The sequence below is a fragment of the Pongo abelii genome, chromosome 4 (assembly GCF_028885655.2).
Source record: "Pongo abelii isolate AG06213 chromosome 4, NHGRI_mPonAbe1-v2.0_pri, whole genome shotgun sequence".
Classification (NCBI taxonomy): domain Eukaryota; kingdom Metazoa; phylum Chordata; class Mammalia; order Primates; family Hominidae; genus Pongo; species Pongo abelii.
The window spans coordinates 76,335,673-76,353,046 of NC_071989.2; the positions used below are offsets into that span (position 1 = coordinate 76,335,673).

General features: G+C 40.0%; 1 protein-coding gene across 19 annotated transcripts in view; it reads left to right on the plus strand.

Moving 5' to 3' along the window:
* MAST4 (microtubule associated serine/threonine kinase family member 4) overlaps positions 1-17,374 on the plus strand; it is a 569,328-nt gene that overhangs the window by 545,062 nt on the left and 6,892 nt on the right. For 13 of the 19 annotated variants that reach the window (XM_054556424.2, XM_054556425.2, XM_054556427.2 and 10 more), the window contains 5 exons: positions 3,676-3,876; positions 6,918-7,147; positions 7,740-7,862; positions 14,721-14,857; positions 16,876-17,057. In XM_054556424.2, the coding sequence (XP_054412399.2) occupies positions 3,676-3,876; positions 6,918-7,147; positions 7,740-7,862; positions 14,721-14,857; positions 16,876-17,057 (873 nt within the window). The remainder of the gene's footprint in view (positions 1-3,675; positions 3,877-6,917; positions 7,148-7,739; positions 7,863-14,720; positions 14,858-16,875; positions 17,058-17,374) is intronic. The other 6 variants (XM_063724127.1, XM_054556430.2, XM_054556436.2 and 3 more) reach the window with 1 other exon arrangement.

The following is a 17,374-nucleotide window of genomic DNA, read 5'->3' on the forward strand; positions in this document are numbered from 1 at the left end:
AAAGGTATGTCTTATGCAGTTGCATCTAACTCAAAGTTCAGTGTAAGAGCCAGTATCAAGTAGTCAGCTTGTCAAAATTACCCTTGAAGATGTCTTGAATCACCTGTAAGGCACAGTATAAAGCCAGGTTTCTCTCTAGCATTGAAATGGATGGTTGCTTCTTTGATGGAGTTGGCTTTTGTTAAAGGGTTATGTTGTACCAAATAATTTCTCTCTCCACACTAGACTCAGTGCAGGCTGAGTGCAGCAAGACGCTTAATGCTGTTCTGGTCCATCTAGGACTAAGGAGGAGAAAGGGGAGTCAGAAATACCAACATGATTTAAATTGATAGTTTACGTGCATATGAAATAACTCCACTGAAGACAAAAGTTACCTTCCCCATCTCTGGGTAATTGGAGTAAGAAACTCTGGGTAATTGGAGTAAGAAACTCCTGAGACATCTTTGCGTTTCTGGGAGGCAGCCAAGGGGGCTTGGGCCTTTGAAAGCACTTTTTAAATGTTACCTTTGTGTGATGTAACCTTCCTGACAAGAGGAACAGTGTCTTCACAGATTTTTAAGGAGCTTAATATATCATGGATACTTGCTGGTCATTAGTAATGGAGGTATCCTCACTAGATAATCAAACTTGCAATTAATTGCACTAGAACAAGCCTCTTAAGTTCATTTAAAATATCATTTGATTTATAAAAATTTTATGCACAGCGTATTCTTCTATAGAGTATGTGCATTTATGCTTTTTCAAAAAATAAAAGATGTATATGGCTTAGAATTGCTATAATGAATGTTTTCATTAAGCTACATTCAATATGCTGTATTGATAACCATGAATGATTCCAAGATTTTTCATCAACATTTTTTAAACTAACTGAATATTCATAGTGTAAGCTTTTTTTAAATCATTTCAAGAAAAATTTTATGGGCTGGATTTATTTCAACCTCACTAAGAAGTTTGGATCTGTGAAGCTTCACATGTGCTTATAGTTTATTGTAGGGGAAAATAATGTTGGATTTTCTTCTCTCTCTTCACTTCAGTTCGTTTTCATGTTGCGTAATTCCACTTATCCTAACCATAAAGCCAAGAGAACAGCAATGAGGAAGTAGTGTAAAGGCAACCTATTAGACTAAGATTCCTGACCATCTCTAGTTCATGCTGATGCTCAGATCACATGTAGATATCTTGGTATTTTCTATTCCTGGTTACAAAGGCCTTTATATGGTTCTTAGTTACCTTACTCTGAATAGAGTATATTCACCTCCATTTAAAATTTTTTCTTAATATAGTGAACTGTTTACTATCTCTTAGTCTCCTCAGCCTGCTCACTACCAGAAAGGTAGGAGGGGAAGGGAGGGGAATCGTGTCTAAGCATTTGATTGATTACTTTCATAATTAAAAAAAAAATTCACCTAGGTCCTGCCATGCATTTTGATTAATAGATTCACACCATCTTTCTCTCTCTCTCTCTCTCTCCCCCATACGCACACTAAAAATAATCAAAAGCCTTGGGGGCTGTGCAGAATAGAGAAATGAGCTGATTTGCTTATAGCCAAGGGTAATTAGGGAGTCTGAAAACCGTGACTGTAGTAAAATTAAATTTGTTGATTTTTATATTGCTCCACCACCAAAAAGAAGGAACCCTTGACATTTAGAGAACGTTAAAGTGACATTATCTACCATTGGCAGAAAAGAAGCTCACGCTTATATGCAGTGCTGCAAAATGAGATGGCAGAGGCAAGAGGGAGAGGTGACACAAGGTTGTATATCCACACTCTGGCATTTAGGGAAGTACAACTTTATACATGTTTCTCTTTTATCATGACTACATTGTGTTTGAAGCCGTGAAAAATAAACGTCTTGAAGTCTTAGGTGTAGGGGTCAAATGTATCCAACAATTACTCATTGTAAAGAGATTCAGCTTTTCATTTTATACTTGTCAGTGATCCCATCCAAACCAAATTACAAAGAAGGAAGTGTGTACCTTACTCAATGGGAAGCTTAAGTTTTGTGAGATGAGATTTATTACTTGCGAAGCAGTTTTTATCAAGACCTTCAGTAGCTGATTTCTGTAAGAAAATGGAATATTCTGTTAAATGAGAATGAGTTTAGCATATAGGAGTAAAAAGATTGATATTTGCCTTAAGGTTATCTCCCTTTGTTGGTCAGATGGGTGTTATGTGGAAGTCCATGAATCTTTTCCTGTACATATGCACAGTAGATGACCACAAAGTGTGCTATGCTTAAAGCTGCTGTCCAAGTTCCCAGCTACCCTTAGCCTAGACCACAGCTGTAAGATCTGAACTTTGTCCATGAGCTTGGGCCAAACTACAACCATACCGCTGAGTGGTGTATAGACAGCAGTATAAGAGAAACGCTAGTTAAGTCTAAGTCTAACTCTTTCCCAGGCAAACAGTGTCATATGGTCAGCACTTCGAAATGTGCTGGCCGCTCTTTCAAAGGATCGTTTATAATGGTGGTAATACTCTGCATGGATTGTATCTCTAAAGATGAAGAGACAGTTGATGATTTTAAACACATGGGGCTTACAATGTAGCATGTAGAAGTAAAATGAGATGAGCATTGTCTCTCCTGGATGGACAAAAATGTGCTATCAATGATGTTTTTAAAGAAAAACAAGATAGAAAACCGATAACCTGGGAAAGAAAGAGTAGGACACATCAAAAGGAATAGCTGTTCAGCTTCCTTCTGGGGGACTCAACATGTGACCCTGCTGCAGAGCTTTCTTTACCCTCGGCCTCTGCATCCACCAGACCAGCATCAGTGATGTTCCATTTCTGCACCCACCTCCATATTTATCCTCTCTTATGCTCCGTTGTTGAGGGAAGCCCTCATTTTTTTAAGTTAAAAATAACTCCAGTTTATATTAAAGATTAACAAAATTAAAAGTAAAGAAGGTGTGGTTTAGAGGGGAAAGGAAATAGCATGAGGGAGGATCAGCATATGATACGCTGGATTAAAAGCCAGGAGGATGAAGTGAGCTTGAGTAATGGAGGGAGTAATATCCTTTGTCTTGCTTGTCCTTTGAAATGTACAGGGAGCTTAGAATGAAAGGAGGCATATGGCCTGAGAAGTGAGAAGAGACACTTTAGGCACTTTTCTATCAGTTACTTGCCTCAGCCTAGTATGAGTTGTGTTCTAACAGCACAGATGTAAGTCTACAGGGAGTGATGAAAAAATGTCCATGGGTCAAAATTATGATTAACAGCATTGATAATGATAATCATCAGTATCATAAGGTAATCACAGTATAAAGTGGGTGGCCATGGTGTTTGGGAGGTAATATTTGATTCATGGCACAGCCTTTCATGGTATGGGGGGTAGGGGCACCAGAATTATCTCTGCAAGGTTTCAAAAATATAGATTGTTGAAAGAAACTAATTCCTCTGGTTAAATGGAGTCATGGATTGAGAATTAGCAGACTTGTGTACAGGTAGAATGAAGCCTGAATAGATGCCTCTTCCATCTCTTCCTCCTCCACGTCACCTTTCTCAAAGCAATCACATGTTGTTAGTGTTTGCCTGACACTGTCTGGACTTACTGGCCACATAGGAGTATGTTCTCCGGCATTTACTCTTCCTGCTGTCTCTCTCTTCCCTTCTTCCCACCTCTCCTATCCTGGATTTTCCTGAACGTGTTTATCCCTTCTTCTTTGTACAGTTGGCAGTTTTTCAGAGCACTTGGATCAGATAAATGGACGAAGCGAGTGTGTGGACAGTACAGATAATTCCTCAAAGCCATCCAGTGAACCCGCTTCTCACATGGCTCGGCAGCGATTAGAAAGCACAGAAAAAAAGAAAATCTCGGGGAAAGTCACAAAGTCCCTCTCTGCCAGTGCTCTTTCCCTCATGATCCCAGGAGGTAGAGAGATACTACTTGCATGAAATTGTGTGATTTGTGCATGTGGTCCCGTCCCTCCTCTCCCAGTTTGGAATGCTGAATGAGATGCAAGATTGCTTGAAGTAATAACGGGTCATGTCCCAGGACAGCTCTTGAGAGCTTCTGCCTGCAGACTCTGAATTCTTCCTGCAGGATTTGTAGGGCCCCCAAGGAGCATTTTGGCCTATCTCATCTCACTTTCTGCACCAGGGGTACAAGAGAGGCTTCCTTCCCATGAAAGCTTGTTTCTGTTTTGTTTCCTTTCCTTTTCTTTTCTCTCTCCAAGTTAAATGATAAATTTTCCTTCCTTGAATAATTTTTTTCTCTAGACTATGTATAATTTATACACTTTATAGAGCTGTTTACAACATTTGTGTTGGAAAGCTAAGTATATAGTTTTTCTCATCTAATTAATGAGGAAAATAGTTAAGCTTTTCATTTCTGGAGATAGAGTCACAGACAGCATTGAAATTGTAGGTTTTCCCAACCCTGTCAGTTGAGCTATGCTTCCTCCTACTGGTAGCAAATCATCTGCCCTGTTTTGGAAAACTGGGCTTAATTAAGGTTTTGTTGCATTGTAGTATTTTCCCACAAACTGGTTTTGCCTCTACTGATCACTAATTCTGTAGTAATCCCACTGGCAGAAATGAAATATACACCCTGATGGTTGTGATATCACTCAAATGACAGCAAGAGAGTAAAATGGGACTTGAATTATATTGCAGATGGCTTGTTTTTGGAAGAATACAGATCATGTATAAAAGGGATTGTTTATGTTTTTAAAGTTTCATATTTGTGCAGAAAGCAATTTGACATAAACAAATGCTCATTTGGGAATAGTGCTCAATCTAGCAGATTCAGTTTCTGGGAGGTGTCCTGTTTAGCACCATAAAACAAACACCTGTATCCCTAGTCTGTGTGACTCTTCATAAGCTGAAGATGATGGTCCCGGTGCAGCTGCACAGACGGGAAGGTAAGTTGGATATGGGCCAGTGCAGTTTTGAAAGCTGGTGAGGAAGCCCGTACTTTGGTAGAATAAGGAAATTATTCAATTTGGGGAGATAAGGGAGACCATCAGAAGGTAAAGAAGTGGGGGCCTGGCCTTCCAGCAGTTTGGGATCTATGTGTGTCCACAGTGTCCTCCTCCCACCTGCATGTCTTGAAGTTCCCTGCCTGCCAGCATGCATCTCTTCACCTGTCCTTTGATTAGACAGAAGGGAGCCAGCAGAAGACAGCCAAGATGCTACATGAAGTCAGAGAGGGAAGGAGCATGGGTTGTGATACGGTTGGCTTTGCTCTTCTTTGAACAAGCGTAAGAATTGAAATAGTTGGGTAGTATGGATACTTTCAGCTTACGGTAGCCACAGTGGAACTCACCACACCCTGGTGAGCCTTCAGTAGCACTGGGAACTTTGTAGCCTGGCTCCAACTGAGCTCATGTTTAAACCGCAGCATGTTTTGTAGATTATTCTGCCTTTTCTCAAGTGCACACACACACACACACAGTTTCACATGACCAGTTAAGATCTGTTTAGATTCACATAGATGAAACAGGGATATGAACTAAAAATAAAAGCATTCATTTCTGCTGCTATAACAAAATACTTTAGACTGGGTAAGGTATAAATAACAGAATTTGTTGATCACAGTTCTGGAGTCTGGGAAGTCCAAGATCAAGGTGGCGACAGTTTCAGCATCTGACGAGGGCTTGTTCCTCATGGACAGCACTTTCTCTATTTCCTCACATGGCAGAAGGGAAGAACGAGCTCTCTCCAGCCTCTTGTATAAGGCCACTAATTCATTTATGAGGGGCAGAGCCCTCATGACCTAATCACCTCCCAGAGGCCCCACCTCTTAAAACCATTACCTTGGGGGTTAGGTTTCAACATAGGAATTTTAGGGGGACACAAACATTCAGGGAATAGCAGTTTGCTTCTAAAACAAAGAAAGCAGTAGATTTGGTGTTTTGGAATATGCAATGAGATTCTCTTCAGGTTTCTCTATCTCACCTGCATTATCCTCTCAGAAACCTTATTAGAATTGCAAGTAATATATGAAGAGAATCAGTTGTCACCACAGTAATGTTATTCATTTATAGAGAAGTCACCACTTCATTGTTTTCCTGATTAAAATTTCTTTCCTTTTTTTTTTCTTTCTTTTTTTTTTTTTTTTTGAGATAGGGTCTTGCTCTGTCGCCTAGGCTGGAGTGCCATGGCACAGTCACGGCTCACTGCAGCCTCGACCTCCCAGGCTCAGGTGATCCTCTCACCTCAGTCTCCCAGGTAGCTGGGACTACAGGCACATGCCACCTTTCTGGCTAATTTTTTTGTATTATTGTAGAGACAGGGTTTAGCCATATTACCTGGCTGGTTTTGAACTCCTGGGCTCAAGCGACCAGCCCACCTTGGCCTCTTAAAAGTGCTGGGATTACAGGTGTGAGCAACTACACCCGGCCAGTTAAAATTCTTTAATCAGTATTCATTCAATAGCATTGTAGAAATCAGCTGGTAAATTGATAAATTGCTTTCCTGGCCATATGTGTTGAAAAGGACCATGTTAAAATTGTTTAGTGAAGAGTTTGGAATCCACTATCTGTTAACATAATACATACGGTCTTCTCCACATGAAGACATACTTGAAATATACGCATCTATGATTTATTTCTTTACTTAAAATAAAACATTAAGTAAAAATGTCACAGCCAGAGGCTAATCTTTGTGGTGTCTTTTAATAAGCATAGAAACAAAAAAATTATAACATGAGAGTATTGAAATTTCTTTATCTTTCCTAACTGAAAAATTAGTTAAAATAGCAACACTCTTGAAGTTTGACAGTTTTGGAATTCATGCTAGTTACTGATAGAAACATTTTTGTATTATTTCGTCTTCATTTTGCTATTGGAAACAAATGGATTTGTATTGTGACTATGCCCCCAGTCCTGGCAGGGCTCATGGGGTGAGGGTTGCCTGCATGGATGCTTGTGTGAGCCACATGGGCTTTGATGACTGGCTTCTTTGTTACAGATATGTTTGCTGTTTCCCCTCTGGGAAGTCCAATGTCTCCCCATTCCCTGTCCTCGGACCCTTCTTCTTCACGAGATTCCTCTCCCAGCCGAGATTCCTCAGCAGCTTCTGCCAGTCCACATCAGCCGATTGTGATCCACAGTTCGGGGAAGAACTACGGCTTTACCATCCGAGCCATCCGGGTGTATGTGGGAGACAGTGACATCTATACAGTACACCATATCGTCTGGGTAAGACCTGCATGTCTCACACTTGGGATTTTTCATTTCCAGCCAAGCTGGAGAGTGGATAGCTTGGCTGATAAATAGCAAATATATTTACTTTTAAGCTTGCGTTTGCAACCTGTTTCATTTTCCTTTTAGAGCTCCATCTCTGTATGTATACGGTGGAATTGAATTTAGCAAAAACGAATATCTCATAATTCTGTCCAGTTTTCATATTTGATTGTTCTTTCTTACATACCAAGCTGGCTGACGTAGTCAAAGGCAATCCTATTTCCATCCTTTTTTTATTTTATCATTTTTTCCTAGCCTTCTTTTTAAAAATGACCTTCTCAAATCACCTGAAATGTTTTGGTCATTCATTTTTTTTTTCTTTGTGGCTCTGGTACTTTCAGTCTGAATCACCTGAAAATTTCTAAGTACCATAGAAAGTTTCCTATTTTAGAATAATGATAGAATAGGAATAGTAAACATACCTGTTAGATTTTCTATTAGAGGCTTAGGACATTTGCTAATTAACTCATTATTCTTCCAGAAGACACAGTAGGTGTTAGAGTTGTCATTTGTTTGCCTACAAATATCCTCTCCTCTTGGACTTTAGAATGTAGAAGAAGGAAGTCCGGCATGCCAGGCAGGACTGAAGGCTGGAGATCTTATCACACACATCAATGGAGAACCAGTGCATGGACTTGTCCACACAGAAGTTATAGAACTCCTACTGAAGGTATTGTATGTTTTATGTCAGGGCCATGCTGATGAGACAGGCAGCCCAAAGGGGCTAGTACCAGGAGATTGATTTCCCTGTGTCATACCCATGTCTGATTACTGAGAAAGTATTCAGTACTCTCAAGTTTAAAGACAAAGATATTATGAATTCTCTGGTTTTATGTCATGAAATAATGTCCTTATATCTGCATACTCATTCCCTAATTTAATTTTGCTTCTCATTCTAAATCGTAAGTAGTAAGAATTCTGTTTGTTTATATACCTTACACAGTGACATCTATTTGGGAGTCACCTATCCTAAAGGTGACTTTCTTCAGGAACTTCTAACAGGTTTCATTCTAGTATACTAGAAGACAAAATTGTATTAAACTGTGAGGTTTGATCTGAAGGTTTAGTCTGAGAATTAGAGTTCCTTTGAAAGACAAAATTGTAAATATATACACATGTACTATAAATTATAAAAAATAAGTGGTACTGAAAGAAGTTCTAGCAATTATTAGGCCTCCCTCCCCACCATACAAATTAACTGAAGTAGGGATCAATTTCTATTTAAAATGTAAGCTGAATAGAGTCTGTAGAGTCAGAAGGTCACAGGAAGCATGACTGTAAATGGAGAGAGAGAAGGGACACACACTGATCCTCTCAGATAGTTCTCAGGTAGTTCTGTTCAGTTATTTGATTTGTCTTCTTCATTCTTTATAGCAGCGTTGTATTTTACGCAGAACAGCTCCTTCGACAGCATATCTCTAGATAGTATGATATGTCTGTTCACAACATCAGAATAAGAAATAATATACTGAAATATATATATTGAGAAGTATACATTTGCTTATTTTGCTGAGACATAATTGATCACTTTCATGTTTTATTTTGTAAAGTATTTTAATAGAATTCTGTATTTTAAAACTTCTCTTCCTGCTTCTATGAAATTTGAATGTGTATTTCCCCTAGAGGACTCTGGCAAGGTCTCTTAGCAGACTCAGATGATCCCATTTCTATTGTCTTGCCATCATCCGGCTATGGAGCACCTTGCACAACCCAGAGCCTTCATTTCTGGATGCAGTCGATGTGTGTCACTGAAACTGCTTAAACATAGTGGAGTGGAGAGCCATTGGCACCCTTTGAAGCCATGGTGTACTCTGTCACAAATCCAAAGAACATCCTGCCTGTGTTCATAAAGGAAGCACTCAAGAGGAGTAAGCAATGTCATGAAACCAAGAGGATACAAGGGATTTAATTATCTTCCCAGTGAACTGTGTAATCATGCAGCTTCCTTCCAAATTTAACCAGTGACTCTTGAAATCACAGTATTAAGTGACTAGTGTCAGTGCTGGGCTCCTGTGTGCCTTCATTGGTTTAACAGCAGGGAAGTTGGCTGTATTATGGTACTCTCAAATGCTGTTTACACAGTGTTTTATACTTGCAAAGGACTTTACGGAACGTCGTGGCAGTCTCAGAGAAAGGTGGAGAAGTCCTGACAGAGGGGTGTAGGTGTATGTTTAGAACTGCATGACTACCTGTATAGTGTTTGTCTTTTGGATTATGAATATAGTAAGCATTTTCCATGTTTCATAGATTCACATTTGGTCTTGTTTACCTTCACAACTTCAAAGTGAACCTGCTATGGGAGCACTGTCTTCCATGCATAAGCAAACTTGTCCAAAGTCACTCAGCATCCTCGATTCATGGAATTATAAAATGTGATGGTTATCCAGTTCAGCTCCCCATTGGCTATGTGAATCCCTGACAGTGTCCTCCTTCAGCTTTACCTCAAAGCTTTCCTGCCATGAGGAAAGCTTTTAGACAGCATCAGTCTTTCTAAAAACAACTTTTTAAGTAGACTGAGGTCATTCTTCACCCACTAGCATTACAGGTGGAGACGATACTTGGCCCAGTCCCATTACCTGTTCCAGTTAGCCAGGCTTAACTTCTGTGATCTAAGAAACTTTCTTTTCAACCAAGTTGCTTTTTAAGTATAGTATTAGTTTAAATCCCCAGTGCATAGGAGAAGCCGTAAAATTTTACCAGCCTCTGCTTCAGAAATTTCCTTTCCATGGACACTGGGGAGCTTCAGTGTACTAAAATGGGGGCCATCAAATAGCTTGATTACCATCCTCCCATATCTGTCAAACCCCTGATATGCACAGAGCCTTGTGCAAAATACTGCAAGGGCCAAACAAAAATAACACATAAGGGCCAGGCACAGTGGCTCATGCCCATAATCCCAGCACTTTGGGAGGCCGAGGTGGGGGGATCACGAGGTCAGGAGTTCAAGACCAGCCTGGCCAAGATGTTGAAACCCCATCTCTACTAAAAGTACAAAAATTAGCTGGGAGTGGTGGTGGGCGCCTGTAATCCCAGCTACTCAGGAGGCTGAGACAGAGAATTTCTTGAACCCGGGAGGCGGAGGTTGCAGTGAGCCAAGATAGCACCACTGCACTCCAGCCTGGGCGACAGAGTGAGATTCCGTCTCAAGAAAAAAAAAAAAGACACATAAGGATAATAGTTGTTGGGGCAAGAGCTCTTGATGCCTGCCACACTCTTGTCAGTGGTTTTACGGGAATAAACGCATGTAATCCAAACAGTTACCTTCTGAGGTAGGTGCTATAAATATAAATGTTCCCATTTCACAGGTGAAAAAAACAAAAGCAGAAGAAGATAACAAAGCAATCTAAGCTTATCTGCTGGAAAGGAGTATAAGATGATTTGCACCCAGGTGGTGTAGCTCCGGAGCCTGCACTTTCCACTACCACAGCACACTGCTCTACATGTGTGCTGTACATACTCTCCAGCTGCCAGTAACTTAAAGTCTAATGTTCACAGGGGGAAACAGTGGCCATACCAGGCTAAAATCAAAGTGTTCAACTTAAGTAACAGACTGTAAACACGGCAGAAGTTCCGAAAGAGGGATGACTTTTTTCCAGGGTGGACAGGAATGGCGTCAAAGAATTGAGGGTTATCTGTGCAAGGCTTTGATGGATGAGTGGCAATTCAATATATAGTCAGGGGTGCGGGATAGTCTAGGCCAAAGGATGAGGTGTGTAAACAAGAGGACAGGAGATCTCAAGGTTTATGAATTATACAAGTGAACCAGCAGGCTGAAGCCTCGGTTAATGTGAGGATACAGTGTGCAAGATGGCCAAGATTGGGTAGTGAAGGGGTTGAGGCCGCAGGGATGCAGTGGGCCCATCTCCCATCTATATTTTCCAGAGAAGGAAATGCAAAAACAGTCGTTTGGTGAGTTACCCAGGGCCAAACTGATAAGTTAACTTAGAGCCAGACCCAGAGAAGAAATTGGACAGCCTGACTTCTGCTATTGTATTCAATTCCGGCAACTTGAAATAATTTTCTTCACACTGTGCACCAGTCATGAAAATAGTTTAAAGTAAAAGTGAATTAATTGAACATTCAACAGTCTGCCAGCTGCATTTTTGTTATTTTTTAAGCAAGTGCTACAGAAATTCTTCTATACAAGGTCAGTCATTAACCAAGAGAAGTTAATTGTGGGTAAATCGACCTAGTAAGCCACCTTGAGCAGTTCAGGTAGCACTCGCTGTAGCTGGATGGATCCACCAGGTGGCAGGCTTCACAAATCTCACCTATCATTTTTCCAATCATTTACCATTTTTGTAACCATTAATGCTTCCAACCTAATTATTGTACCCTGCATCCTTTGTGTCTGTATTTCCCCTTAGAGAAGTTGTCTTTGGCATATGCCTGTAAGTTAAATGAATTTTCCTCTGGAACAGCCATGTGTGGAGACAAGACAGAACTGGGCTTGGTCTTTATAGGGGTAGGAGCATTTGTACTGAGTCTAGTGATGTGCTGTCATTTAGCAAGCCCTGGTCTTCACTATTTTCTGATGATAAGTATGTTGAGGATTTATATGTGTCTCATACAATTTTATATGTTTATGGCTCCTTCATTTTATCTTGACAGTCTTATACTTTGACCATGCCACATGTCAATCAAATGCCTGTTTCCCTTACCGCCACTCATTAAGTACCAGCTATGCACTGTGCCAGGCTCAGGAGAGGTGGAGAGGACTGGGGGGCATTCCCTGCCCACATGGAGCGGGGTTTGGTAGGAGGAGCGTTGGGTGTGAGCAGCAAGAGAGCCAGCGTGGGCTCTTCCACTGGACTCTCAGTGACCTTGGGAAACAAGAACCTTGTTGTCTGTTGTCTCAGAATCCGTTTTCTTCACCTGTAAAGGAAGGATAACAAACTCTTCCAGGCCATGAGGGTAAAACAAACAACCCTTATGCTTGTTTGTGAAAATAAATTTAGAGAATATATATGAAAATGGTTTAAAAATAAATATATGCTTTTAAAAAGTCAACCCTGAATTGTATTAGAAAAGAGTGGAACTGGATTCCAGCTCTAGTGGCACACATGATAGAATAGCCCCAGTGATCATTATGGTTCTGCACGTCCACTCTCTGCATATGGAAGAGGACTGAAGAAACATCAGTGACACAGGAACTCGCCATGCTTGTTGCCCCTTTCCTTCACCACAGGAAATACTAAAATTTCAGCATGGCCTCAATTTGTGAAGACAAGACCCCAGTCCAATAAACCTTCAATGGTAGACCTTACATACTTACAAAATGATTTTTCTCATTAAAGAACAAATAGAATGCAATCTCTACTATCAGATAAAGGTTTATTTTTAATGTTTTGGGGCTTGCATAAAGAATGTTTATTATTTTGCAATAGAAAACAAAATAAACTTTTTTCTCTTGTTGAAGTTAAAGCCCCCTTTCCCTAAAGTATTTCCTGCAAATATGACATTAGGTATGAAAGTATATTGTCTTCAACATACACAGAATTCTAAGTCAGCCGTGGTTGTGTGCTCCTGTAATCCCAGCTACTCAGAGGGTGAGGCAGGAGGACTGCTTGAGCCCAGGAGTTTGAGGCTGTGGTGAGCTGTGATCACACCACTGCACTCCAACCTGGGCAACAGAGCAAGACCCCATCTCAAAAAAATTTTTTTTAATTAAAAAAAATTAAAGAACTCTAAAACTAATAATAAAATACTAAGACTTTCCAATAAACTGGATGTAAGACTGAATAAATCATTTCTTAAAGAAATACAAATAACCAAACTAAATAAGGGACAACATCAAACTGTGTAAGAATTTAAACATAGAAAATAATCAGCTGGGCACGGTAGCTCACGCCTGTAATCCCAGCACTTTGGGAGGCCAACACAGGCAGATCGCCTGAGGTCAGGAGTTCAAGACCAGCCTGACCAACATGGAGAAACCCCGTCTTTACTAAAAATACAAAATTAGCCAGGCCTGGTTGCACATGCCTGTAATCCCAGCTACCTGGGAGGCTGAGGCAGGAGAATCACTTGAACCTGGGAGGCAGAGTTTGCAGTGAGCCGAGATCGTGCCATTGCACTCCAGCCTGGGCAACAAGAGCAAAACTGTGTCTCAAAAAACAAAAAAAAAGAGAACAATAGCAGTAAGGAAATATTACATAATTTTGATTCACCCATCTGATAGGATATATTGCTCAGCTAGTAAAAATCATGTTTTTAAAGATTATTTAATGATAAAGGGAAAATTTTTCCAAATTATATAATGTGCAATGAAAAAGCAACATAAAGCTGTAAACTGAGATTTAAATTAGTTATAAAGCATGTGTACATATGTGCCTGTTTACACATGCGTGAGAAAAGACCAGCAGGAAATATACTGAAATATGACTAGTGGTTGGGTGGTAAGCTTCTCAATGTTTTTTTTAATACTTTCCTATTGTCTTCTTACTGTAGCATGGATTACTTCCCAAATCAAGGGGGAAGGTAGATGCTATCTTTAAGACAGTCATTCCCTGTCTTTTCAGTCCTCTGCTGCCACCACACGTAACTCCCCCTAACTCCCCTTCACTTGGTACCATGTTGAGCTGAGCTCTAGGTATCTTCCAGGCATGGGCCTTTAAAAAGATCCTTTTTCTTGTACCTCTTGTACTTTCATGGTAATCGGAGCCATCTGTGACCTTGAAAGGACAGGTTTCTCCCCTGGTTATTATGAAATTCAGGAAGGGTAATTGATGCCAGGGACTACCCACCTGCCCAGGGCCCCCCTCGGCCTGACTGCTAACTCCACGCTCAGTTCCATCCCTAGAGGCTGCCCAGCAAGCCCCTTCCCAGGATTGAGAGAAAGGACACCGAAACTCACCAGAAATTACCTTACCCTGTATGACTTGGTTAAAAAGAGGTTTCCTACTGGCTGGCATAAATGTTCCAGCTCTGCAAACTGACAGGTTTTATGGTGATAGAAAAGGAGCCTTTTAAAATAATTAAAAATAAAAGTCTCATTCGGTTTTGTTACTCTACAATTTTTAGGCCAAAGGAAAAACACAAAAAGGAGAAAAAAGAAAAATCAACGAAGAGCAGCCAGCCACTGGGCACATTAATACTTAATACCTGTGGAAGAAGTAGTTATCTTATTTATAGTGTTCTTTCCTGGTGTTGCATTGGGTGCAAAAGGCTTTACAGACTTGCTCTCATGTGATCCTCAAATGAGCCCCAGGAGATAGGTAGGATTATATTGTTAATTGGTACAGGAAGTTGAGGGTAGGGAGGGTAGCAGCCGGGTAAGGGCACAGTGCTTGCATTTGAACTCAGATCTGTGGACTCCAGAGCTCACCCTCTTAAAGAAACTTCATATTTTGCTTCCACCCAGTTTGTATTCTGGCAGGACTTCTTTGATTGAAGGGTTATTTAGAAACAAAAGGCCTTTTATATGTATGCTCCTTTCTATTTGTATTTGTCTATGAACCTCTCATCTCTGTTCTGATCTTGCTTCATCACAGCATTTCCCTTTAATAACACCTCATCTTTTCTATAGAGTGGGAATAAGGTGTCAATCACTACTACCCCATTTGAAAACACATCAATCAAAACTGGACCAGCCAGGAGAAACAGCTATAAGAGCCGGATGGTGAGGCGGAGCAAGAAATCCAAGAAGAAAGAAAGTCTCGAAAGGTTAGTAAAATCAGTATTCTTTGTAAGTTTGGTGTATACCTATGTTGGGGAAAAGTTATCCCTTAATTAAATGCTTACATGTGAAGAAGATCTATTTTTCTGTGAGAAATTTTATGTTATGGTTCACATATATGTATACATTAAAGTCCCTATTCATAATAGCATTAATTTCCATAGTAAAAGGATTTACATATTTACATTGTGGAAGGATTCAGATTGTTTTTTATCATGTGTGAATGTCAGGAAAAGCCCTTTGCTGTTTTTTAAGCCTCTTCACTTGATTTCAGTTGAGTTGGATGGAGGAACTGGATCTTCAGGCGGTTTTTAACATTAAATCTACATTTAAAATGTCCTTTACATTATCAAAAAACAAACAGTTGCTATTTTTAAAATGCCAGATATTCTAAAATTACCATATCTTTAAAGGTTCCGAATAAGCCTAGAAATAAAAGGGCTTTGTTTTACTCACTGAAAAATGAACTAGCTTATATACTTTTGTAGCCTGGGAAGCACTGATCAGTATCTTTTTGTGCTGCTTGCAGACACTAGCAAGAGGTATGTGTTTCTGGCAGGGCTGTTTCTTGCCAGGCAGCTCTCTGGGTGTGCCTCCTTTGCAATGCCACAGCATTTCTTTACCCAATTGGGCCTGATGAGTCACATCATATTAAAAGGATTTTTGATGATAGAAACGTAGAAAAACAAACGAAAAACCATGTATTAACTCTGGGGGGAAAAATAAAGTTATACAAGAAAGGAACAGAATTATGTTTCATATGGCCCAGCTGTGAACATTATTTATAATGTAAGATAAAATACCGGCCGTTTTTCTAACCAGAAATTTTGCTTTCGCTATATTGGGAAGAATAGAAAAGGGGAAATATATTTGGTTGCAAAGTAGAAGGGGGTTGTATAAGAGATTAATTGTCATCTTTCATAGTAGAAAATCAACAGGTAATTTCTAAAACCGAAAAACTAAAAAATAGCAGTGTACAAACATTTAGCAATATGTAGACAAATGGGAGAAGAAACAGGTAAAAGAATACAAAGCGACTTCTTTGGGGAGTAGAGAAAAATTCGAGTAGAGGAGTTGCTGTTTTTCATTGTATGTTTATAGAACTATTTGGCTTTTTCACCCAAGTACATTTATTACTCTGATTAAAATTACACACACTCAAGATCTTCTCTTCTTTATTATTATGCTTTACATTTTGGCTGTGCTTTAAATCATTTAGAACAAATTGTTTCAAGGGCTAGCAACCAGAAACTTTCTGTTTTAAGCTTATGTGGAGTGGGTTAGATCTTACCATATATAGGCTTATATGGTAAAAGAACTTTGCACAGCCCGATGCCCTGCTAAGGTGTCAGAAGCTGTGATTTTGCCTTAAGATGTGCTCATTGAGTACCAAATCCGCATTTGCTTCTGCTGCAGTACAGTGTCTGCTGCCCTGCTGATACGATACGCTTCAGCTTCACCTTTCTCAGTTTTTCTATGTCGTTGTACAGCCTGCATTGTTGTTAGGAATATTCAAGAGCCCACAATGGAATAAGCACAGCAAATAGCCCTTCATTGGCCTCTGCCCAGCCTATCACCATTAAAGAATTTGATTTCCAATACAATGGTTTTGCTTCCAGAGGTTTACTTTGTATTATCTCTTAGTTAAGTTGTGTTCGCATATTTAGGGGTAGGTACTCAGAAGCTTTCAAGCAAAGAACATCCTCCTCATATACCTAACAAGTAAATGAATGTATTTTTAATACATTTTATATTTTTCCTATTTTCCCAGCTCTTCTTAAGTGTTTGGAATTGAGAGAGTCTCCATTGTCTACTATTAAATACTCTTCCTTTACATGTCATAAGAAAGTTTCTAATAGGAAAGTGGTGTTGTGCTCTTTAATAGGATCTGCTGTTGTATCCCTGTCCCTCACACGGAGTTATTGAACTGAGCACACTGGTATTTTGGGGAGGCAGCAGTAGATCTGAAAGAAGACTCAACAATTTTTTCCTGTTTTTGCTGTAGGAGGAGATCTCTTTTCAAAAAGCTAGCCAAGCAGCCTTCTCCTTTACTCCACACCAGCCGAAGTTTCTCCTGCTTGAACAGATCCCTGTCATCGGGTGAGAGCCTCCCAGGTTCCCCCACTCATAGCTTGTCTCCCCGGTCTCCAACACCAAGCTACCGCTCCACCCCTGACTTCCCATCTGGTGAGTGAGTCTCCTGGTCTAAAGTCATGTGAGGTCCCCAAAAAACATGAAGCTTGTTCCAGCTGAAAGAAAGCAGGTTGAAGGTGTAAATTATAAAGACAGATTTATAGAGAGGTCATAAGATGTGGCTATTCTGACCAATCAAATAAGTCAAGAAGTATGGGGCTAAACCCTGGTCTGGAGAGGTTTATCTGAAAAGTGTTTATTCCATTAGTTAAATGCTGAGACAATTTGCTGACCTTACCTGGCCTTACCTAATACAGTATGGGCTACAACTGTGAAAAAAAGGGGAAAATGACCATGGATGCTCACAGCCT